The sequence below is a fragment of the Artemia franciscana genome, chromosome 21 (assembly GCF_032884065.1).
Source record: "Artemia franciscana chromosome 21, ASM3288406v1, whole genome shotgun sequence".
NCBI classification, from domain to species: Eukaryota; Metazoa; Arthropoda; class Branchiopoda; order Anostraca; family Artemiidae; genus Artemia; species Artemia franciscana.
The window spans coordinates 22884946-22910838 of NC_088883.1; the positions used below are offsets into that span (position 1 = coordinate 22884946).

At 36.9% G+C, this 25893-nt stretch overlaps 1 protein-coding gene across 2 annotated transcripts in view; it reads left to right on the plus strand.

The window, feature by feature from the left end:
• The window catches only part of LOC136040559 (histone-lysine N-methyltransferase 2C-like), a 173949-nt gene that overhangs the window by 137972 nt on the left and 10084 nt on the right, over positions 1–25893 (plus strand). For both annotated transcript variants that reach the window (XM_065724776.1, XM_065724777.1), the window contains exons 32-37: positions 810–1097; positions 2157–2315; positions 4667–5512; positions 10294–10558; positions 15914–19669; positions 23802–24230. In XM_065724776.1, the coding sequence (XP_065580848.1) occupies positions 810–1097; positions 2157–2315; positions 4667–5512; positions 10294–10558; positions 15914–19669; positions 23802–24230 (5743 nt within the window). The remainder of the gene's footprint in view (positions 1–809; positions 1098–2156; positions 2316–4666; positions 5513–10293; positions 10559–15913; positions 19670–23801; positions 24231–25893) is intronic.

Below are 25893 nucleotides of genomic sequence, written 5' to 3' on the forward strand. Positions count from 1 at the left end.
AGTAAAGATGGAAAAGGTGGCGTTGGGCAACGAAATCATTGATCAGGTGAACACCTTCACTTACCTTGGTAGTATTATTAGTAAAGACGGTGGGAATAGTGAAGATATTAAAAGTAGAACAGCCAATGCTTAGGGTGTTTTTTCACAGTTAAAAACATTTTGGAAGAATAGGAAGATAAGTCTGCAAACCAAGATTGGAATATTGGAAGGTACAGTGATGACAGTGATCAAATATGGCTCTGGACCATTGGCGCTCCGAAAAGCGGATGAAAACCTACTATATGTTTTCCAGAAAAATTGCCTACGGATTATTCTGGGTACCCGGCTGACTGACCATATTTCAAACAGTAGGCCGTACAAAAAATATGGTTCAATCCTGCTTTCTAGGGCTATAATGAAAAAAAGGTTGAGATGGCTAGGGCATGTTCTGCAGATGAAGGATGACAGATTGCCTGTTCAGTTTTGAAACCCAAACAGGCTCCAATAGAGTAAGACTTCGGTTTAAACTCTGATAAAAATCAAATGAAACAGTTTTTCCTAAAAAAAAAAAAGTGGCAGATACCTTTATTGGACGGGATGTGGTATAAAAATGTCCTATTATTGATTTTGGCCCCCTGAAGTCTCCAGAACCCCTCCCTTGACAAAATGCGCTCTTACAGCCTCTTGCATCCCTGAGGGTGCAAACATATATAATATATATACATATATATATATATATATATATATATATATATATATATATATATATATATATATATATATATATATATATATATATATATATAATGTTATTTTCTTGTGTTTTACAGGCTCTGTGGCAACAGTCCCCACAACAACATGCTGGGAGCCAGCAATTACCAAGCTTACGTGTCAATGCTGTTTCGCAGCCTACAGCAGCACAAGTTCAACCTAGTCGACAACCGATTCAGTTCAATCTTCTCCCAGTTCCTGCTCTTCCTGTTGACAACCCTTCTACTCAAGAAGAGAAACAAGTTCAAATGAACTACGAAGAATGGCTTGAGAAGCAGCAGCAGATTATCAAATCTTATCAGACTGTGCTGGAGACGGAGATAAACCAATTTAGGAAACAGAAAAAGGTAAACGAAAAAAAAATACTGTGCCTCCTTTTTTTCGCCATTCTGCATGGAACGTCAGAGTCATTTCGAAAGGTATCATTCGATCGGAAATTGAAGCTCCTAACGCCAGTTAGGAGTTAATTGATTAAAATTGATTAGAGTTTAACCAATCCCCTTCTCCCTTTTTTATTACCGTCTTTAACCCCGTGATATCAGATCAAAATTTGAAGATTATCATTTGGTTTGTAATTTTAGAAAGACCTAACAAAACGTTTTTCGTCCTTGATCAGGTTGAAATTTACAGCTACAATTCCTTCAGCCAGGAATGAATTCAGCCATGAAACGGAGATCAGCACCGCCGGTTTGGACCTTAAGGGTCTAGTGCCGTCTTACTTACTTTACTTTACTTCAGCCAGGAGGAACCTAGCATTCAAAATAATTTCAAGGAGAACGCCCCCCTTCCTTTATAAATAGGCCCCAAAAAAGGGGAGCAAAGGTTCACCCTGATCGGCTTGAAAATTGTATCTTCAACTCCTTAGATCATTGGGTCTTAAAGCACAAGAAGAGATTGAAGAAAAAATGCGTTCTCCCCAAAAAGGTTCGATAATTGTTTTTAGTTGAAGCATGGGGCCCAATAATGATCAATTTTTATCCGATTTTTAGGATTTTTTTTTCTTTTTCTGAGCGGAAGTGGGTACTAGGGGTTACTGAAACAGGTCAAAAACTGTTTCTCCAACTATTTGAAACTTATACCTGGAAAATCCTGGCTCAATGGAGCCCTCTTGCAAAAAAAAAAAAAAGGTTGAGAACATGAAGCCTCAAACACTTTTGCCAGTAAATGTTTTTCCTGATTAGCCTGTAATATGTATCTGGAAGCTCATGGGTGAAGGGAAACCAATTCACGACAAAAAATTGATGAAACGTATTGGTTGATAACCTTAAAAAGGGTCAACAAATTTATTTTTCTTATCATCCTAGCCAAGCTTACCCTAACATAAACGAAAGATTTAGATTTTGGGTGAAGGTCTCTGTTTTTTATATTTTTGTAAGCAGAATTTTTGTATTTTTTTTTTTTTTTAGTCGTTGAATTCTAAGCAGCGTCAGTGTAGAAAAAATGGTACTGAATTAAATCCAAATGATGCGGCTGAACTGGAACGGGTTTCCATTGAACAGAGTGCAATACAAAAACAATTGGAATCTATTAGACGACAGGCGAAACAACACGGCATGCAAATTCAGGTAAAAATTGTCCTTCTAATTTGTTATTCTGTTATCTTTGACTCTTGTCAGGGTTGCCATCCTAGCTTTTTTGGTTTTGGCAATAGACTTAGAACCTATTAGACGACAAGCTAAACAACATGGCATGCATATTCAGGCAAAAAATTGTATTCTTGTTATTTTGATTTCTTCAACTGTTGTCAGGGTTGCCATTTGGCTATTTTTTGGTTTTAGAAATAGATTTGAGATGTGTTAAATGATAAGCTGAACAACACGGCATGCAAATTCAGGTAAAAATTGTCCTTCTAATTTGTTATTCTGTTATCTTTGACTCTTGTCAGGGTTGCCATCCTAGCTTTTTTGGTTTTGGTAATAGACTTAGAACCTATTAGACGACAAGCTAAACAACATGGCATGCATATTCAGGCAAAAAATTGTATTCTTGTTATTTTAATTTCTTCAACTGTTGTCAGGGTTGCCATTTGGCTATTTTTTGGTTTTAGAAATAGATTTGAGATGTATTAGATGATAAGCTGAACAACACGGCATGCAAATTCAGGTAAAAATTGTCCTTCTATTTTGTTATTCTGTTATCTTTGACTCTTGTCAGGATTGCCTTCCTAGCTTCTTTGGTTTTGGTAATGACTTAGAACCTATTAGACGACAAGCTAAACAACATGGCATGCATATTCAGGCAAAAAATTGTATTCTTGTTATTTTGATTTCTTCAACTGTTGTGAGGGTTGCCATTTGGCTATTTTTTGGTTTAAGAAATAGATTTGAGATGTAGTAGATGATAAGCTGAACAACACGGCATGCAAATTCAGGTAAAAATTGTCCTTCTAATTTGTTATTCTGTTATCTTCGACTCTTATCAGGGTTGCCATCCTAGCTTTTTTGGTTTTGGTAATAGACTTAGAACCTATTAGACGACAAGTTAAACAACATGGCATGCATATTCAGGCAAAAAATTGTATTCTCGTTATTTTGATTTCTTAAACTGTTGTCAGGGTTGCCATTTGGCTATTTTTTGGTTTTAGAAATAGATTTGAGATGTATTAGATGATAAGCTGAACAACACGGCATGCAAATTCAGGTAAAAATTGCCCTTCTAATTTGTTATTCTGTTATCTTCGACTCTTGTCAGGGTTGCCATCCTAGCTTTTTTGGTTTTGGTAATAGACTTAGAACCTATTAGACGACAAGTTAAACAACATGGCATGCATATTCAGGCAAAAAATTGTATTCTTGTTATTTTGATTTCTTCAACTTTTGTCAGGGTTGCCATTTGGCTATTTTTTGGCTTTAGAAATAGATTTGAGATGCATTAGATGACAAGCTGAACAACACGGCATGCAAATTCAGGTAAAAATTGTCGTAGTCTAATTTGTTATTATGTTATCTTCGATTCTTGTCATGGTTGCCATCCTGGCTATTTGTGGCATCGCTAAGTGTACTGTTCTCCAGTGAAAACAATGTCGAACGTTCTATGTTCTGTGTTCAATATAATCAAAAGGCTCGATTTGTCGCATTGTCAGAATGGATTATAAGCAAGATATTAATGCTGACAACTAATAGTTTTCCTTCCTTCAGAAACATATTAACAGTTATCCTTCCTTTAGGTTAAGATTGTCTCCCTCGTAAATATCCACTAGAATTTTCTCAACTAATTATGGTTATTTGATATTTTATTTTGTTATTTTCAGCTAATATTCAGTTTTATTCTCGGTTTTATTTTTTAGCAGTTTTAACTTTATTACTCAACTAATTATGTTTATTTAATATTTTATTTTGTCATTTTCAGCTATTATTCAGTTTATTTTTCAGTTTTTTACTCTCTGTATTATCCTTTATTTTCGAAACTCGGTATTAGAAGAATAGCATGTATTAAATAATTTAAAAGTAAGAGAATAAGTCACAAGACAAGTCAAGTCCTCATCAAGAAAAGATGAGTTTTGGTAAATAGAAAGGGAGGGGGGCGCAATCTCCAGAAGACCTACTCAATAAAGGTGTAATTTTAAGCCATACAAACAGGGAGAATCTAGAAGAAAAAAAATTAAGGAAAGAAGAAAGAAAAGGAAAAGGTTCATGTTGCCGAGATGAAATCGTGCTTATTTTGCTCTATAAGTTGCAAGTGACGTATTTGAATCATAAATAATTCATGCAAAATTGTCCCATGCTTGTTGGTTCTTTGCCAAGCCAGTGTTTGTCACAAAACTATCGCTGAATACCTCTTGCCATAAGCGACTGTAAGAAAAGAAAGAAAATGCAAATTCGTTTGTCTCCTATGACAAGTTAATAACAAAGTAAACAGCTGTTTTTTCACCACATGTTTTGTTTTATCTTGTTTTTTCATTTGTTTGTTTTTTCAGGATTATCAATCAAAGCAGCAGAAGCGTCTAGCACTGGAGAATCGGCAGAATGCTGGGCCCAATGAGTTTAAGTTCAGTCAAAACCTGCAACAATTATCGCAGTCTCAACCAGGCTCTTTATTCTTAGCCCAATCTACAACGTTTCCATCCACGACGCAACAGTTGCAACAGCCAAGACCTGTCCCAATGATTAATATGCATCAACCTCAAAAACGTCCTACTCCTGTGCAATCTCGGTTTCAAGTACCTCAGTCTCCACAGCATCCTGCAATGACATCACCTACGCCAAGGTCAAACCAACCTCAGATGCCCCATCTTGTGGGACAACAATTACCTACGCAATCTCCTGTAAGTCAGAGCTACCCTCCACACTCACCAGTTCAACGATCTCCGCTAATGCAACGTAGTCCTATCAACAGCCAGGCATCCCCGATGCAACAAGTGTCTCCAATGCCTCATCAATCTCCCATGCCTCATCAGTCTCCAATGCCTCATCAATCTCCAATGCCTCATCAATCTCCTATGCCTCATCAGTCGCCCATGCCTCATCAATCCCCAATGTCTCATCATTCTTCTATGCAACCGCGTCAATCTCCAATGCCTTTCCAACAGCAAAGTCCTTTGCAGCAGTCGCCTATGCAACAATCACCTATGCAAGTACTTCAGCAACAATCACCACGTCCTCATCCATCACCCTTACCAGATGAGCAGCAATCTAACTCCTCAATGTCTGTTGTAACGTCCCCTTATGGTGCTCTTCAACCATCACCAAGTCCAGGATCCGGAGCTTCGCCATATAGAAATCTAGCTGCGTCTCCTCGGCTGTTACCCCCTGCTCAGTCTCAGGTAAATTATTTATAATTTAAAATGATATAAAATCTCTTAGTGTTTTTCTGACTTTACAAATGTTTTCTTACAAAATTGACTCTTATTACAGCCACAGTTTTATGCTGTCAAAGCTATTTTTCAGCTGTTTGTTAGCCAAACATACCTCTCAAGTTCTACAGTGGCGTCGATTCATGAAAATATGGGGGGTGGCAAGGATTTCAGTTTGGGGGGAATGAAAACAACCAGTTAGCCATGATAAAATAGAAAATAGCTATGAAATAGAAATAAGAAGGCTCCCTTCTAATTGGCGCCCTGAAGTTTTGTCATTCTTTCGTCTCCTGTTTTGTTTGCTCTATAGATCAGTAGTGAATTCAGTTTTCTTCAAGGCCATTGTATTTTTATCGATTTATTTTTCCTTTTTTTTTTTTTTTTTTTTTTTTACTGAAGTAAAAAGAGAATGGAAATTACTGGTGTAAAAGGGATTGATTTCAAATTACTTTTTTGCTAATTCATATTTGCTCTCCTGCACCGTTATAAGGGCATATTGGAGTATCTTGAAATTCATGTAGAATTTATCACATTGTACCACAATGCCAATGGAAACAGCAGTAAAAGAAAACTGATTATAGGAAACAGTGTTTTTCTAGTGCAGGCGCTCCCAAACAGGATTGCTGGGTGGGGTTGCTGAAAATATTTGTAAAAGATTTACGAGCAATCACCTTTTAAGCACTTCGGTAAAAATGTCATTGCTTATCCTAAAGAGGTTACCTGGTTATGCTATAGTTCGACCCTAATCCCCAATTTAGCATTTCATCGGTATTCCTGACCCCTAGCCCCTCCACTCCTGAATTGTATGACTATTGGCTAAGTGAATAATAATAACTATTTGTTGATTAACATTTTAAATGTGTTAATTACATTTATTGAAACTCAAAATAGTAGCACTATTATTTAATGAATAAATTTTGTTGATATTGTTAGGTTCTTCTGCACTGGTCCTTAGTGATCATTCGTAAACTGAACACACCGATCTGTGTTTCCAATACACATGTGTGTTTAGATCATAATATAAAATACATTATATATTTGTTTGCTCAAACCCCATTTCTATCAACAAATCAAAGATTTCTACGGGTTTTAGTGTCTTTGTATATCACCTAGTTACAAACAGACGAAACTTGGGGTCCAAACTGTCAAATGAAAGTACTTTTAACGGATAATTTGTCTCGAAGGGGAAGGAAGTCCTTCCCAATTTTTGGATCTGTTTACGTCAATCTTTTGGATATAAAAAATAAACATTTTAAATGCAACATCTATTCAATAAAGTGGATTTAGAAAAACAAGTGTAACACAAAATATACATTTGTATCTACTGCAAACCGGCGTAAACTTACCAAATCACTTATCTTAATGAGGCAATTACTCTTCAGGGTATCCAGTCTTCAGTATGTATATATATATCCCAAATAATTCCACTCTGAATCCCTGACAAAAAAAAAAACATTCTAAATTATCACACATTGGACAAAAGTAAGGACCATTCTATGCCCTAAACCGTCCCAGATATTTTACTTCATTTAACCTTGAAGCTTCTTGGTTCAAGTGGCACGGAATCCTCATGAGTAGCCATCGCCCCAAACAAATGACCCACTTAAAGAAAGTAATTACGTCCCTAAACTTCCCTTATTTCACAAATAAACATTTAGCGATTCTTACAATATTTGTGTTTGCTGTTATACTTGTCACTGTAATTTTGCATTCCTCTTTTTGGGGAGGGGGCGGGGTGTGCTTTTATTAAGATATTAATGAATTTAAGACCCCAGGGTAATCTGGGCCGCTGGTGCTTTTGGTATATCAGAAAGTTTCAGTCAAGTACTTCTTTGTTGATTCTTTATTATTCTTTGCTAACTTTTACAAATTTTAAGGAGAAAAGACGAGTTTAATTTAAATAAATGAGTGGGACAAAAAAAAAGATGAACAAAAAACATAAAAACTTTAAATAACAATTTGGATTTTTCGTTATTATTTAAAGTTTTGCTTTGAATTTTGTTTTAAATTTTGAATTTGGATTTGTGTCCTATTTTCTTAAGAATGGCTCCTGAAACAAAGAGCGAGGTGTTGAGGAAGGGGCTACCTCCTTCATATATGTAATAATTTCTATTCTTTGTAATGCTGGTCCTTACTTTCAGTTGAAAAAAAAAATTTAATTAAATGTAATCTAAGTTAACTTGTTTTATTAATTATAATATAAGTATTTAATTAATTTAAGTATGATGTAGGAAATTATTTGCTAACTTTTGTAAATTCTGCGCAATTTACTAAAGATCAATATTCGTGAGTTGATTACCAGCTTCGTTTTTGGTTGATATTAGTGATTAAGGCCAGACCAGTGTCGCTAATTCAAGAAAATGTTGGGGGGGGGGGTGTTTTTCAAATACATTTATGTTTTCTGTGGGGTCAGATTTATAAATTTTTTTTTTTATTGTTAACTGTAAAATCTGATTTTTGTTTTGTGGATGGTTAAAACGTATGAGAAATACATTTTTGATTTGTCACTATTATGAAAAGACTTACGATATGCCTAATTGCTGTTTGCCTTGACTATGGATTTATTAAATAATTACATCCTAGATATTATAGAAATAAAATGTAGCAACATGCCAGTAGTCATCAAGCATGTTTGATGTTGGTCAAAGAATCAAATTGTCAAATGTTGGTCAATTGTTGGGATGTTGGTCAAAGGTAAAAGAATCAAAGATAAAATCTGAAATAAACTAAATTAAATAAAATCTAAAACCAATAAATAAATAAAACAATATCTATGCATACAATTGCTGCTACTGCGATTGAGCACCGCAGAAGCTAACTAGAGTTGCTTCAATGAGAAAACTGAAGCGACCCAGTGTTCACTTTCTTTGATTTTGTCAGGCTAGCCTGTTCGGCTTTAGATTTTTCAATAATTTCATGATATTAGTTTTGAAACCCAATGACTATATTGTTGAGACAAGTTGATAGGACAGTGTGTACGTGGCCAGTTTTCAAACAATATACTTTTTCAGTTGATATTACCCATATTGGTCACTAGACGGTGCTTTCTGTTGGATTTTCACGAGTGGGTACTAACTATTGGGACATATATTGTTGCGAATATTCCTTAGTTTGGTTAGAATCGCAGATGTTGCGAATACCCCTTAATTTTGGTGAAATCTTTAATATCCAGTAGGTTACATTTGTCCTCATTTCATTCACCGTATCGTCAGTAGGTCAAAGTGCAAGTTCAGTCCTCTTTAAAGACTACTTGAACATCTATTCTTAAAATGGGAATCTTAGAACCATGATTGGAACAAGATAATTTTATGCTTGTCAAAAAGGAAATTTTTGTTTTTTGATCAAGCTGAATTGTTATTGCAGTAATAAATATCGTCGTCAATATGGAGATCCGTTCCAGTAAATGGTGTTGCATTTTGTAATTACAGGGTAAAATTTTACTAAAATGGGTAGTAATTAACTTATTCTTAATTGCAACATATAAAATTAATCAAAATGTTGCAAATAAAATTTTGAAACTAGACTTCAAACCGGGTTTGAAAAAAAAATTAAGTAGTGTATATTTTTAATGGCTGAATCTATCTTAATCTTCCGGTTTTTACAAATTAAAGGGTGCACTTTTTTTTAGGTATATCTCACTGTAGCAAAGAAAAAATCTTAGTCTATTTATTAAGTCTACTTGCATTTTCTCAGTTTTACAGCTGTTAGACACAGAATTTCTTTGGAATGCTTTTCCATTTTTAGCAGAAAATTTCGAGTACTCATTCCGGCTTAACAGAAAATTTCGAGTTCTCATTCCGTTTTTAGCAGAAAATTCCGAGTGCTCATTCCGTTTTTAGGAATTACTCTATTTTGTGACCACAACACATGTTGGAGGAGGAGGGTAAATATATTTGTTTGATACCGAGTAGAACTTAGATTTAGGAAAATTGCCTTCTTCAACTCTAATTTAACGCTAAAATCCTCCTAGAGGTAAAAATAGTCGAACTCTATAACACTGCCCTTCGAATAGGTTTTACTTGTTTCCTAAACGACTGAGAAAAGGGATCCTTAAACAACTAAGTTTCTGTCCGTATGTAAACTTTGGCGCTTGGCTGTTACAAGTTGCAGCTAAGCATAACGTTCTAGATTCTAGAACTTCGGGTTTATGACTGTGAGTACCACCGGTCAGGAAACATCTTTTGCAGTATATCATCTGTGCTTAGGAATGGCATTCACATGTTTCTTTTAAGATATCTGTCGAAGGATCTAAGCCTAAAAAATGGAAGACTTTATTGCATAATAGAAGGCTAACATCATCCACATTCATTATGTCACCATTTCTAAGCAGTACATATACAAATACAGCAGTACAACTGCATATATAATTTTTTTTGTTCTCAGATATCTATTATATGCTAAGGATCATATCGTTGATTAATCTAGGAGTGTGTTTTTTTAGTGTTTTTAAGAAAAGATCATTATCCCTTGGATGGCTTTGTATATGTGAAAATCCCCGGGATTGCTTTGTTATCCCCGGGAATATCCCCGTTTGTTATCCCAATCGTTATCCCCGGGATTGCTTTGTATATTTTTAAATATGCTAGCGAAAAGGCGCTACCAGCTAAGTGGATAAAGAAATTGTTTGATCGGACAATGACTGATGAAAATTCAACAGTATACTGGAATATTCTTCAAAACAAAAATGTTATTTCTTTTTGTTGTACGTTTCATCTACTCCTTTGGTGCTAACATATTTTACTTTATTGTAGCTCATTGAAGAGGCTGCTCAAAGACAAGGTTCACCAGGAGTGGTGTCACCACAGCGACCCACTGGTGTTTTACGACAAAACTTCGTTTATATTGACCAGCAAGGGAACAGAATTCAAATTCCAGGAAATATTGACCCATCCAAATTTCATCCAGCAATACTTCAAAGACTAATTCGGCCAGTTGAAGCTCAAAGACAGAGAGTTGTATCATCAGACTCAGCATATCAGTCTCAAGGCTCGCCTGTCCAGCAAGTTCGTTTAATATGTAAGAGTTTCATTTTTACTAGCACCTGTAAACGGAACGAAATTAGAATGCAAGTTTCGGTGTTAAAGTTAACCAAGTTCATGACTTTTGTCGTTTCAGTATCACCTGTGTCCCAAGATAGCTATATTGTAACAACGTAGTATTCTGAAAGTATATATTTCCTTTTCGTTTAAACGAAAATATATTTTCCTTTTATGAAGATCCTTCTTCTTTTCCTTTTAGGTGATACGGTACCTTAAAGGAGCACCCTATCTTGTTTTTTCCTAAAAGGAAAAATATATTTTCTTTTTAGGAAGATCCTTCTTCGTTTCCTTTTAGGTGATACGGTACCTTAAAGGAGCACCCTATCTTGTTCATTATATTTTTATTTAGTTTGTGTGGCCGAACTATTTAGAATTGATGGGGCGATCATGCTTCAACTTATAGAACTAGGATAAAAGATTTGAATAAAGGACAGAAAACTAAAAGCTGGTATCTATTATTCTGGAAATCTTATAAAAACAGTTAAACTTCTTCTGTTTTGTGTTGGAGATAGAGATATGTAGTTTTAATGAGACTTACGCCATTAGAAATTGTAGATTTTGTTTTTTGATTAAACGGAGCAGAATTTTCTTTTTGAAGTTCAGAAAAGGGCAGTCCTTAAAAATCTTTTTGCATACCCCTAAAAATCAGGGGGATTTTTAGGGAAACTAAAATTAAGAGAAACTCTTAAAATCATCTAAAAATATTATTTGAAAAAATTTGGCAGTTTTTGGAATTCCCTGATGTGCTACCCGCTTTGGTTGACAGACTTGGTGACAAAAAGAATGTGAAATTTCGTTGTTTTGGCCCTAAAAATGCTTTTTTATACCTTCTAGGGAAACTCTAAAAACCATCTGACAGAAAATATAATTTGAAAAATTTGTTAGTCATGGGAATTACTTGTTGTGCTACCCGCTCTGGTTGACAAACTTGGTGACAAAAGGAACGTAAAATTTCGTTGTTATTTTTCAATCAAATTCTGTAGTGAAATCAACAGATTCTCAATAGGTCTAGATGGTGGCTAGTGCCCTGAGAGAATTGCTAATGCACCCTTTGTCTTTATGACTGTCATCTGACGCTAAAGCTTGCGAAATTATTTTCAAGGTACCGCTTCCTCTTGTAGGAAAACTCATTTCTTTTTGGAGTAACAGTCGGCCTAATTGGCCTGGCCGACTTGGTGGATTGGGTGGACTAATTGTTTTGGGAACTGTTCCCAGCTTTTGAAGTTTCTTCTACGTCTCTTGGTAACTTTGTCCTAAAATATTGTGTAAAATAATATTCTAATAATGTAATTTTTTCTTTGTTGAGCTTTCGTATGAGCCTAGAGTAATATAAAAATAATTTGGTAATTTCATGAAAAGCGCCTAGACTTTCAGGGTTTCAGGGGGAGCCCAGAGGCGCCCTTCTCGTGCGTTTCGTTATAGAATAGAACAATTTTATTTATATAAGCAATCATTGTTTGGAATAAAATTCCAAGTAAATGAGCTAGTACTTACAACAAAAACAAGAAAAAGAAAAAAACACGAGGCTATAACTTGTTAAACGCTGACATGTAAAAAGGAACAAACGAATTGACGAAACGGTTTGTTCTTGGATAGGCAATTCCAGTCTCACTTTCTTAGCTGACCTTTTGTTTATCCTATTCTTCATAACTGGTGGTAGAATCTCTCTTATGTTTTTCACTGCTGAGAAGAGATTGGACAAATTTGCAGATCAAAACCATACAGCGTCCGTAAAGGGGAGGTAGTTGTAGGACAGATAATGCCAATTCATAACTTTCATATACGTCTGAAAGAATAACTTAAAAGGTTCTTTTTGTAGCGACTCAAGTTGATCGCTTAAGTAACTTGTGTTGTTGACTTGAGGGCCCCATACAGGGCAAGCATACTTGAGAATTGGTTAGATTTACACAAGATAAGCCGTCTTAAGTTGGGCCACAGAAAAACCGAAACGACGTAGTAAAATAAGGGTACATACAGGGTGACCCAAAATGATTCATTTGCACCATTTTGCCTTTACACCATTTTACCATTACACCATTTGCCTTTTTAGTGATTGTATCAACATGAGTACTAAACGAGCAGTCAATGCTAAATGTGACACCGAGAATTACAACCGAAGATACACTAGAATACGGTGGAGGAGGACTGACAAAGTCCCTCTTAAGAGGATTAAAGCGAAGGATTTGGGCTTTTCCTTCGTTGATTTGAAAGCCGTTGATAGTACATTTAAAGTTGTTCATTATTGCATGACTGGATTGGGGAACTGCCTCGGGGTTTTCAATGAGATATCTCAGAAGAACTGATAAGTCGTCTATGTACTTAAGGCTCAAGGCTTAAGGCTACGTACTTAAGTTCTCAAAATCAAAAAGAACTAAACTTTATAACTGCTAAGGCAACAGTGCTGCAATTTTCGTGCTCTGTGGAGCGCCACGTGAGATCAGTCCATTCGGAGTTGGTATCTCCAGGGAAAAGGCTGTATATGCTATGGAAACTTTATAAAGCATAAAAGTCAAATTTTCGTAGGTGACTCGCTTAGTCGAGATTTTTGTGCTCGTCATGAATCCATAATCAGAAGAAGAATAAAATATTATTCTAATAATGTAAAAATCTTTAATTTTCAAGGAGAAGATAAAAACAAAATAAAAATAAAGTAAATAAAGTAACAAAAATAAAGTAAAGTAAAATAAAGTAAGTAGAATAAACAAAAATAAAGTAACAAAGTAAAAATAAAAACAAAGTAAGCATTGTTGCTTACTAGGTTACTCTAGTTACTTAGGTGACTCTAGTCATTTAATTTTTGGGAGCTTCGTGGTTCATTTTATACAATTATTTTCATTTCAAATTTATGAGTAATTTTGACCTTGCGTCCAATCTGACCTAGTGAGTAGTGTCTGTGCCACTTTAGAGCTAAAATTGTTGATGAAATAAAACTATGAACGACTACAGCAATCTCATCTGTAGCTGATGAGTACGGCTATACTTAATTGTTGCGTAGTATTTATAAAGAATCATAGTGAAGATTTAAGGCAGATTTCTTTTGAAGTTAGAAATAAATGAAATAATTGACTGAAAGTGGGACATAGTATTTATGAATGAAATAGTACCTTATGCAGTTTAACTAGCTTTCTAATCCAAATTCTTATAGCAAAATCACATGATACTTTGACTTACTCGGGCAAACTGAACCATCTCAATAGCAAACATCAGAAACTAAATCCGCTACCTTACAAATTGATAAGAAATAAATAAAAAATAAAAAAAAATACTTATTATATTGACAACAACGAGATTTTGCTGAATGGCAAATCAACTACGACTAAATGTCAAAATGAGTACTAACAATTAATAAGGCTATGAAATAACCTTGAACGATTACACAGATATAAAAAAATGATAAAATGGTATATTTACAACATATGGTTACTATACACTTAATGAATTTGACGCCATAAACACCTAAGACCACAAATTGAGATACACTTTTTATACGGAAATCGACAGGCTGAATTGATGTTTTGACTGTTGGAGCGTGTAACCAAAACAAAGCTCTGTCATTGATAAGTATCTCTTTGGTTTGAAAGAGATTTAAATGAGAACGAGAGTGTAATCAAAACAAGTTCTGTTATTGTGAACGAGATTTTCGGTAACGAGACTCTGTTTTGAACGAGATCTGAAAGAGGTTGAGGGTGTAATCAAACCAAGCTCTGTCATTGATAAGGGTTTCTTTCTTGTAAATAAGATTTGAAAAGGAACGAGAGTGTTATCAAACCAGGCTCTGTCGTTGTTAAAGATTCCCTCGTGAACAAGGTTTGTTCGAAACCGAGGGTTTGATCAAACCAAGCTCTGTCTTGATAAGGATCTCTTGGTTGTGAATGAGATTTAAACAATATCGTTTTGAAGAAGAGCGAGTGTATGATCAGAATAAACTCTAATGGATAATGATCTCTTTCTTGTGAACGAGATGTATCGTTATGTTTGTTTAGAATTTAGTTTTTACTGTCTATTTGTATATTTGAATCTATTCTGTAGGTGCATGAGAAACGATTTTTTTTTGTAACATTATACCTCGATTATGCTGAATTTATTTTAATTTGAGCTTCTAGAATTGTAAAAATATGCCTATAGAAGTATAGGCTGCCAGAAAAAAAATCTAAAGTTCGTTCAGTCGAAACGTTAGTTTATAATTATTCACTTCTAAACTGTTGCCAGTTTTAGAAATGTCATCTGTAATTTTTTTTTAACTTCCATAATTAATTTAAATAAAAGTTGCCTTTGGCGTTTAGTAGAAAATCTAACTGACAGACTAGATTAATTGCTTACATTTTTGTTGTTTTGGTGAATTATTATACTTACTTACTTACTTAAGTCCCATCCGGCCTTGGTGGTCGTCTTGGGGTCTCTCCCCTCAAGAGAATGTATTTGTCGCGTATACTGCTCTCTGTTCTGTGCCATTCTGAGAAGACCAGGAAGGTCGTAGTCAGAGAAGTTCTCCCACCAGCGATTAATTAATTATATTAATTATATAATTATATGGTTAATTAATTATATAGTTAATGGTTATTAAGTATATTGTAATTACTATATGTGGCAGCGATGTCGAACTGTTGCATCGTCAACACTAAGTCATTTTGTGTATCTGAAGAATAATTTAAGGTCCTTCTGTTCAGCTTCAGAAACTAGATTAGTTTATTGTGACTTCGATGAAACGAAGATTTACAAGCAAAATTAAATTACGTACAGCAAAGAAAACGTGTGATCCGCTATACAACACTGAGTTCTTCCTTGTGTTTTCATACAATTATTGTCTGGAAATGAGCGTAGTCCTAGCAATCAATTTAATTTTTGCAAGGCATTTTGTCGAATGTATTTTCTGTCGTTAGTTGCATGCTAAAGTCTTATCCTTGATGAGGAAGGAAGTGAATTTAGTAATTTCTTAGTAAGGAAAATGGGGTTGAGAATAAAAAAAAAGCACACACACACAGAACAATTCAATCAGTAGATCAGTGTAAATATAAAAATAAATAATTGAATTCCTTATAAGAGTAGAAAAAGTTAGGATATTTATCAGATATTCTGAAACTGAGACAGTTTTTGGATGATTTCGATGAAAATCCTTCAGATGTTCTGGGTTGAATCATTCAATGCTATTCGCGAAACGGCGAAAAGGTTTCCGACCAGACTTTACTAAAATTATAACCAACGACGACCCAAGATATAAACTATCTATCTTATTTTCTAATTCTTCTATTTGTTTTTTTAGGCTAGTTTAAACTATTGAGCCGCTTTCTCCTGTTCGTTGTGGTTCAGTTTCATTATTCTTTTCTTTTTTCAGCGCACGTCAATAATCAGTTGCGGTCACCCAGGCCTTCTATGTCACCGATTGTTTCGAGCACCCCTGCACAAAGTCCAAGTAGCCAGCAGTTGAATTTATTACAACCTGTGCGCCGTCAGTCTGGTGATATAAATAGGGCTGAGCAACCAGAATCATTACGTTCTAGTGGTGGTGCAACTCCTACTGAAGTAGTTGAGCGACAGCAGCAGCCAGGGCTGACTCAAGAACAGTATTTACTTCTTCAACAACGTTTAGCTGCACATAATCAAGCCCAGGTTCAGCGATTTTCATCGAGACCTCAGCTTCCTCTTCAGTTTCAGCGGTACACATCCCCGAAATCCCCTGGGGCTGCATTTCAAGGACCTCCTAAATCCCCTAGTCTACACCTCCCACCTCAGTCTCCAATGGCTCCACCACAAAGCCCAGCACTTCGTCCCCAGTCACCTGCCTATTATCCTCAGTCTCCAGCAAATGTTTCTCGATCACCGGCACCGCAGCTTACTCACACTCCTTTACACTCCCCACAGCTTTCGCTCTCCCAGCCGTACATGCAACATAGTCCGCGAACTGCTCCACCTCAGTCTCCCATAAATCAGCCGTCCCAATCTCCTTTAAATAACTCGGAGCTTCCAATAACTCAACAATCACCTTTACATCAAATGGAAGAATTCCACTTAGATCAGCCACGTATCGGTGGAGGTGGTAGAAATCCAAATATTCTTCCTGTACCGCTTGAATTTTATTGTTATTTTAAGCCTGGTCTTCGTGGAGGCACCCCTTTCGATTCCCCAAAACTAGTATCTACACAGGCGAATGAATCCGAAACATATCAGCAAAATAACCAAAATACTGACACTCAACAAGTACTGCAGCCACAAGTAATACAACAAAGAATGGCAATCCCGCCTGAAATTTTGCAAGCGCTCCAACAAAGACGAGCCTTGGAAGCACAGCAGAGAGCCCAAGCGCTTCAACAACAAGCCCACAGGGAGACCAATGAGGCTCATTCGAGTAGAACAAACATCTCAGAATTGACACCACGTTCCGGGGAAGAATGTAAATTGCCTGAACCTACAAGTAGTAGCACTCAGCTTTCTGAGCTTCTTGCTAAACCGATAAGTGACAGAGTTCCCCCTTTAAACTTGAATTTAGACGAAAAGAAACCAATTATTAGTCCATTGACTTCAGCTTCTGTAAAATCCGATCCTCCAGCTTTGCAACAACAACATCAGCAGCCGGTGATTGCACAGAGGACTATTCCACAAGTGCAAAGTGTTATTGGCCCTAATATTGCCAGGGTTTCTCAATCAGGATCTCTTCAAGGTCTACAGTCCCAGCTCGTTCAAACCCAAGGTATGCCCGTGCAAAGACCAGGACCAGTTATGAATCATCAGCAAAACCAAAATAACTTACAAAACTCACAAGGTGCTACAGATCAAGCAGTCCCAGTAAGTCAGCTGCCTCAGCCGTCCCCTGCCGAAATAGCTGCGAATCAACAATTTTTGCAACAACTTCTACAGAAATCTCAGGGAAGCCAACAACAAGCGGAAAATCTTGTTCGAATGATTTCTCAACAGTCACCTGCCATTCAGTCTCAAATGATTCAACGCATACGTGCAGCAATGACGCAACACCAAAGCTTATCAGTGTCTCAAGGTAATATTGTAAGACCTGTAGCTCCGGGAGCACAACTTAATGTAATACGACAAGTACGACCCCCACAGGTAGCCCTTGCTCAAGGACAGCAACACCTAGTTGTTAGGAATCAGCTGCCACAAAGGCAAGTGCTGCACGGGCCAATAATGCAGCATCAAGGGCAATTGATTAGAGTTCAGTCAGTAGTTTCTGCACGTCAACCGACTCCACTACTTCCTCAAGGTATTACAACAACTTCGGAGTCACAGCAGTCAGGATCACAGCATGCAATAGCTCGTGGATTGAATAGAAACGAACAAACTCGACCATATTTGAATAATCAGTTGCAGCAAACAAAAGTACAAGAAGCAAAGCCTGCCACCATGTCCACTCAGCCCCCTTTTTCTCATATTCAAATGTCTGATGTAAAAAGAGAGCCAGGAACATTAACGCCTCTATTCAAGGTCAAAGAAGAACCTCATGAGATTGTATCTTCAATCAAGTCAGAGATGGATGATAGCCTTGAAGCCTTCGAAAAAAGCATTGACACCAGCGATGAAAAAAAAGCGTTAGACCTTGAAAGACGTCGAGCTAAACGACGTGAATACCAGCAGAAAAGACGGCAACAAGCAATGCTGACTAGAGAAGCTGGGGCAGAATCTCCATCTCAGCCTCCGTCTGGCCCATCAATGAAAAAGCGACCTAGGAAGGGGGCTCGTATAGAAGAAGATTATGATGTCTTTGTTGGTGGTTTAATCACACAAGTAAAACGCCTTACGCCTCTCTCTGTAAGCGAACCCAGAGTCGGACAGTTTTCGTTGAGCACTGTTCCCTACGATACACAGGATTTAAACAAACTGACATTTAACTATTATGATAGAAAAACTCCACCGTGGTTTCGAGGAGACTTAGAAGGGGAAATTTTTGAGACCAATGTAAAAGAAGGTGTCGCCTTTTATGAAACTAAACTGTTCAGTGGAGCTTTGTCTCCACGCCCCTCTGAGAAAGAAGATGAAAGCGAAAGTAACAAAGGCAAAGGATCAACAGTCCAAAGGGGCTTTTATTATCAGGAGTTCGCCGCTCCACGCCTGGGCAGTGAGGGATATAAACATGATTATTTAAAGAATGAAAGAGAAACTGATACACCAGACTCGATTGTAAGTACTAGTTCGCCTGAATGTGTGTTGAAAGATGTACCTTCTCAGTTCTCAGGCCTTAAAGTGATCAGCGAAGATGAAGGAGATGAAGCTGAGGAATATGATGAGAGGCCTAAAAGATGTTTGTCTCCAATGATTCCTCTTTTTGCTCCAGTTCCTATCAAGCAAGAGCCTTTGATTATTCAAGAAGAGAATAAAGAAAATCAAGATGGACTTGCCCGTGAAAAGTCTGCTCTTGAAGCTAGGTTTGGGCTTCAAACTCCGCCCTTGCGTGATTCAAGTAATGTAACAGTTACTCTTACGCTTAACGCAGAGGCTGCTGAGAATATAAAAAATGTCTTAGGACGTCTTGCTGCCCTTCTAGGTTGTCCAACTCCGTCTGAATATGAAATTGTTGAAAGGACAGTGACACCACCTAGTCAAAAGATAGGACTCTATCGAACAAAAAGTAGAGACGGAAAGGAGGAAGCAGTAGATGTTCAAAGCCTGCTGAAAGGTGGTAATGCAAAGTTCTGCCGCCATTGTGATATGGTGGTTATTGGCCAAGGAGTAAGTAAGAAGACTAGTGACTTCCCTGGGTTAAAATGGGAACAAATGTGGCCTAGTAGTCCTGCCAGTGAAGAGCTTCTTTTCTGTGGAACATCTTGTTATGTACAATTTTCGATGGCAAACAAGATAAACATCCCATCAGTTCAGATCAAGGAAGAAGTTCAAATGCCTCCAATACCACCTGAGATTATAAAGTCAAATGCAGCACTTACAAGTATAATTAACGCATTAACTGGGGGTATTGATCCTAAAGAATTAGGGACAGTTCAAATTACTGAAGGCAATGTGGAAGTTGCCCCTCCAGAATCTTCTCCTGTCAATGAACCCAATCTAAAGAAAAATGGCTCTGAGATGACAATGACCCCAAAACGTAAACAAGGGAAGCAGTTTCTCCTATGGTCTGAAAGTTTTGCAAGTGAGTAGTCTCTCTCTCTCTCTCTCTCTCTCTCTCTCTCTCTCTCTCTCTCTCTCTCTCTCTCTCTCTCTCTCTCTCTCTCTCTCTCTCTATCTCTTTCTCTTTTTCTCTCTCTCTACCTTTTCTCATGTATTTTTTAATTTATAATATATATTTCTCATCTTTAAATCCCCCCCCCCAAAAAAAATTCCACGATAAATTTAAAATCTTGTTTCTTTTTTAACTATAAAACTTTAGAAGTATGGAATATGCCCTTCGATTTTGGCAATTTCTGGTCTGAAAAACATCTAGTTTACGGAAATAAATAGCCTATTTATTATATCACCTTTATAATAAAATGATTTATTATTATATAGATTATCTGTCAAATAGCCTATTAAATTATTTGCCAGGTATTAGTATCATAAAACATGGTTCTTATTTCAACTAAAGATAGTTTGACTTACAGCTTACTAATGTTCAATAGAAATATGCCATTTTAAATTGCAACCACTGTAAATTCTGGATATGCACAGTATTTTTATAGCCCCAGTGTGTATCTTCTTTTTAATTGCCCAAAAGCTGTTTGTGGACGACCTACCAGCCACTTCTAAAATCCATTAGAAGAAACTAACGGTAATTCACAATAATTTATCGATAACTGATGGTAAAAAAGAGAATAAATCGTATCAGTAAAACAGTACATACCAGTAACAGGGCATAACGTGACTTAAGTCTTGTAATTTTTGACTTGAAAAGGTTCAAATGGACTTATGGACTAATGATAAAAAACTTAAATGAATGTTAAAAAAAAAGCAATAAATAGTATCAGTGAAATAACGGATAGTGTCATCCGTTACCCGTCGGTAACGGATGCATAATCTGATTAGAGTTTGTAGTTTTAGACTCCAAAAATTGTAAATGGACTTATGGACTAAGTTTAAAAAAAACTTAAATTATGGTAGAAAAAAAAATAGATTCTATCAATGAAATGATACCGAGCAGTGACAGGTGTATGACTTGGTTTAAATTTTGTGGTTTTAAACTTAAAAGAAACGCAAATGGACTAGTTAAAAAAAAAATTAACTGAAGGTAAAAAACAACAATAGACAGTATCAGTGAAATAGGGCCTGTGGGCGTAAAAAACTTGACTGATGGTAAAAACGACCATATATAATATGAGTAAAACAGTACTTGCCAGTAACAGATGCATCACGGGATTTAATTTTTTTAATTTTTGACTTGGAAAATGCAATTGAGCTTATGGGCTAATGGTAAAATATCTTAACTGGTGGTAATAAAAAAAAAAAAGAACACGATAGGTATTATCTGTGAAGTAGGGCCTGCAAATAAAAATTAAATATCAAAAATAAATGGTGAAATGGCTATTGATAATGGTAATGGTAAAAAAAAACTTTAATAATTGTAAAAAACGATAATAGATAGTATCAATGAAATAGTACCCGTCATTAACAGATGCATGAATTTATTTAGTTTTCAAAAAAATTGACAGCAAATGGTAAAAAAAACTTAACCAATTATGAAAAAGGGCATTAAAATAATATCAATAAAACAAGTACCCGTCAGTAACTGGTGCATGATCTTATTTGAGTTTATAGTTTTTATGGTACTTGGTATAACCAAGTGACATATAGCAATCGCAAATTCTGTCGGTCCCGGTTTTGCTACTTTAGGCACTTCCAGGTAAGCTAGGACAATGAAATTTGGCAGGCGTATCAGGGACCGGACCAGATTAAATTAGCAATAGTCGTTTTCCCGATTTGACCATCTGGGGGGGGGGGGTAGTGGGGGCCCGTGAATTCGGAAAAAATAGAAAAATTTAAGTATTTTTAACTTACGAACGGTTAATCAGATCTTAATGAAATTTGATGTTTGGAAGGATAGTATGTTTCAAAGCTGTGATTTTAAATCCCGACTGGATCTGGTGACATTAGGGGGGATATGGGAGGGGGAAACCTAAAATCTTGGAAAACACTTAGAGTGGAGGGATCGGGATAAAACTTGGTGGGAAAAATAAGCACAAGTCCTAGATATATGATTGACATAACCGGAACGGATCCGATCTCTTTTGGGTAGTTAGGGGTGGGGGGGGGGGTTTATTCTGAAAAATTAGAAAAAATAGGTATTTTTAACTTACGAACGGCTGATCGGATCTCAATGAAATTTGATATTTAGAAGGATATCGTGTCTCAGAGCTCTTATTTTAATCCCGACCGGATCTGGTGACATTGGGAGAGAGTTGGGAGGGGGAAACCTAAAACTTGGAAAACACTTAGAGTGGAGGGATCGGGATGAAACTTGGTGGGGAAAATAAGCACAAGTCCTAGATACATGATTGACATAACCGGAACGGATCCGCTCTCTTTGGGGTAGTTGGGGGGTGGTGGTTAATTCTGGAAAATTAGAAAAAACGAGGTATTTTTAACTTACGAACGGGTGATCGGATCTCAATGAAATTTGATATTTAGAAGGATATTGTGTCTCAGAGCTCTTACTTTAAATCCCGACCGGATCTGGTGACATTGGGGGGGGGAGGGAGAAACCTAAGACTTGGAAAACACTTAAAGTGGAGGGATCGGGATGAAACTTGGTGGGAAAAATAACCACAAGTCCTAGATACATGATTGACATAACCGGAACGGATCCGCTCTCTTTGGGGTATTTGGGGGGGGGGGGGGTAATTCTGAAAAATTAGAAAAAATGAGATATTTTTAACTTACGAACGGGTGATCGGATCTCAATGAAATTTGATATTTAGAAGGATATCGTGTCTTAAAGCTCTTATTTTAAATCCCGACCGGATCTGGTGACATTGGGGACAGTTTGGGGTGGGGGAACCTAAAATCATGGAAAACGCTTAGATTGGAGGGATCGGGATGAAACTTGGTGGAAGAAAAATAAACAGAAGTCTTAGATACGTTATTTACATAATTCTCAACCGGATCAAGCGTAATTTGGGGGAGGGGGCAGTTGGGGGGACCGGAAATCTTAGAAAATACTTAAAGCGGTGAGATCAGGGTGAAACTGGATGGGAAGAATAGAAACCTGTCTAAGATACGTGACTGACATAACCGGACCGGATCTGCTCTCTTTGGTGGAGTTGCGGGGGGGGGGGTAATTTTGAAAATTGAGGTATTTGTAACTTACGAAAGGGTGACCTGATCTTAATTAAATTTGATAATTGGAAGGATCTTGTGCTTTAAAGCTCTAATTTTAAATTCCGACCAGGATCCTGTTATGTTGGGGGGAGTTGGAGGGGGAAACCGAAATTCTTGGAAAATGTGAAAATTGGGGTATTTTTATCTTACGAATAGGTGATCGGATCTTAATGAAATTTGATATTTAGAAGGAATTCATGTCTCAGAGCTCTTATTTCAAATCCCGACCAGATCTTTTGACATTGGGGGAGTTGGAGGGGGAAATCTTAGAAAACACTTGGAGTGGAGGAATCGGGATGAAGCTTGGTGGATAGAATAAGCAAATGTCCTTGATACGTGATTGACAGAACCGTACTGGATTTGCTCTCTCTCTGGGGGAGTTGGGGGGAGGGGTTCAGTGATTTTGCGAGTTTGGTGCTTCTGGACGTGCTAGGACGATGAAAATTGGTAGGCGTGTTTGGGAGCTGTACAATTTGACTTGATAAAGTCGTTTTCCCAGATTCGACCATCTGGGGGGCTAAAGGTGGGAAAAATTAGAAAAAATAGGTATTTATAACTTACGAGTGGGTGATCGGATCTTAATGAATTTTTATATTTAGAAGGACATCGTGACTCAGAGCTCTTATTTTAAATCCTGACCGGCATTAAGCCTCTTATTTTCTTTTTTAAATCAATCTATTGATTCATAGAATTTTGTTAGAGCTCATACCATATGATGTCTTGTCTCTTAGCTCTTCTTGCCTCGTCACAAGTGCCATATGAGCTCTTAGCTCTTATTATTTTAGACTAAAGAAAATGTAAGAAATCAACTGATGATGAACTTAGATATTGACGGTAACAAACTTTGCCTATAGAAAAACGGAAAAAAAACTTTAATGATAGATGGTAAAAACTGAAATAATATGGTGTTAGTGAGATAGTAACCGTCAGTAACAGGGGGTATGACCTTATTTAATTTTTTTAATTTATTTTAGATTCAAAGAAGTGCAAGAAATCCACTGATAATGAGCTTATGGAAATGCTTTACCGTCAGGGTACATGTGTTGTACCGTCGCCAACTGTCCGGGACAACCGCAAGTGCCTTTTTTGCCAGACAAATGGCGACTCAGCGCCAGATGGCCCTGGGCGGCTTCTAAACTATGATGTCGATCGTTGGGTTCATCTGAACTGCGCTCTTTGGGCTGAAGATACTTTTGAAACCCCTGGTGGATTTTTATCGAATGTTGATACGGCTTTGAAAAATTCTTTGAATACCATATGTACGGTCTGCCAGCAAGGTGGCGCTGTTGTCAAATGTCACAAAGTTCGATGCACAAATGTCTATCATATTGGATGTGCTGTTAAGGAAAAGGCGATTTTTTACAAAAATAAATTGGTTTACTGCAATGAACACGCATCCAAAGGTAAGCCAAGTCGCTCTTTAAGATTGAATAATATTATTTTTCAAATAACTCCTTGAAGATTTTAGCTGTACCCTGTAAGATTTGACTAGTTTCAGGTGGTGTCTTGTTTAGAGATGTTTGGTTTTCCTGTGGAATCTCGTACTCCTCAGCAAATTGTGAGGTTGGCTTCAACATTGGTGTTACTCCCCTCCCCAGAATTGATACCTTTAAGCCATCTTAGAAATCTAATGAGCATTTTAAAAGCTAAGCTGCTATTCTAGAGTTTTTATGGCTTGACAGCCTAGGTACTTATTTGCCTCAAAGACCAGTTTGGATAATGTTGATTTTCTTTTATAACGAAAGGAGGGGGTCTTAGTCCTATCAGTCTTTCAGCTAGAGATGCACTGCTTTGCCCCGGTGACAAGTTAAAGGCTGTTCAGCCAAACTCGGTCGAAAATTTTGATATTTCAGTTGCCGGATCTTTTTGTAAGGGCGATAGCCTGTCGCCCATGTTTGTTGCAGCTGAAATCAAACCCCAGGCCTGTCAGTAGAGTTCTGTCAAGTAAAGTTCAATGGGGAAAGAGCAGGTTGGAGCAGGTCTGAAACGCCTATCAATTTTCGTCGTCCTAGCACGTCCAGAAGCACCAAGATTGCCAAAGCACTGGAACCACTCAACTCCGCCAAAGAGAGCAGATCCAGTTTGGATATGTCAATCATGCATCTAGAGCTTGTGCTTATTCTCAAACGTGCCAAAGCACTAAAAATCTCCCCAACTCCCCAAAAGCGATTGGATCTGATCCAGTTATGTCAATAATGTATCTAGAACTTGTACTTATTCTTCCCATCAAGTTTCATCCCAATCTCTCCACTCGAAGCATTTTCCAAGATTTCTGATTTATCCTTCCAACTCTCCCCAGTGTCACTGGATCTGATCAGGATTTAAAATAAGAGCTCTGAGACACGCGGTCCTTCCAAATATCAAACTTCATTAAGATCCGAAAACCAGTTCATAAGTTAAAAATACCTCATTTTTTCTAATTAACCGTCCTGATTAACAGGGTCCTGATTTTCTAATTAACAGACCTGCTCCAGAGCGCTACCTCAAGAGTATTTGTGCTTCTCTGCTAAATTTAGAAAACTTTTGTGGTATTTGAAGGTTTTTTTGAAAGTAGCTTTCCTATGGGGTTTTTCTTTCTCCTGTTTATATTACTGCCTCGGTTTTATCGTCAATGAGGCTATTACGGTTTTATAATTGTATTATGTTTTTCTTTCCTGTTTTTCTTGTTTTTCTTTGGTATTGCCAGGATCAAATTATTTATTTTACTTTCCTGTGTGATTTTTCATAAGTTGTATGCTTAAAACTTAATGTACGGTTTTATACAGAAAAGAAATTGCTTGAAAAATCGCTGAAAAACATTTTGCGTTACTTTACACTGCTTTTCTCAATGCCATCTATTAACCTGTGAATTAAAATTCCCGGTTAACACAACCCCCAAGAGCCCTGGGGCAGGTGTTTTAATTTATGCCCTGGGACATATATCGTTCCTATAGCTCGTATAAAGTTCAGAGAGGGCTTATTTGATTGGAAACTGAAAGTTCTAGTTTAATTTTTAAGAGTCAAAAGAGATCTAAGGGCAACTAGCCCCCCACCCCCCTAACCTTTTTTCCCAAACCCATCCGATAT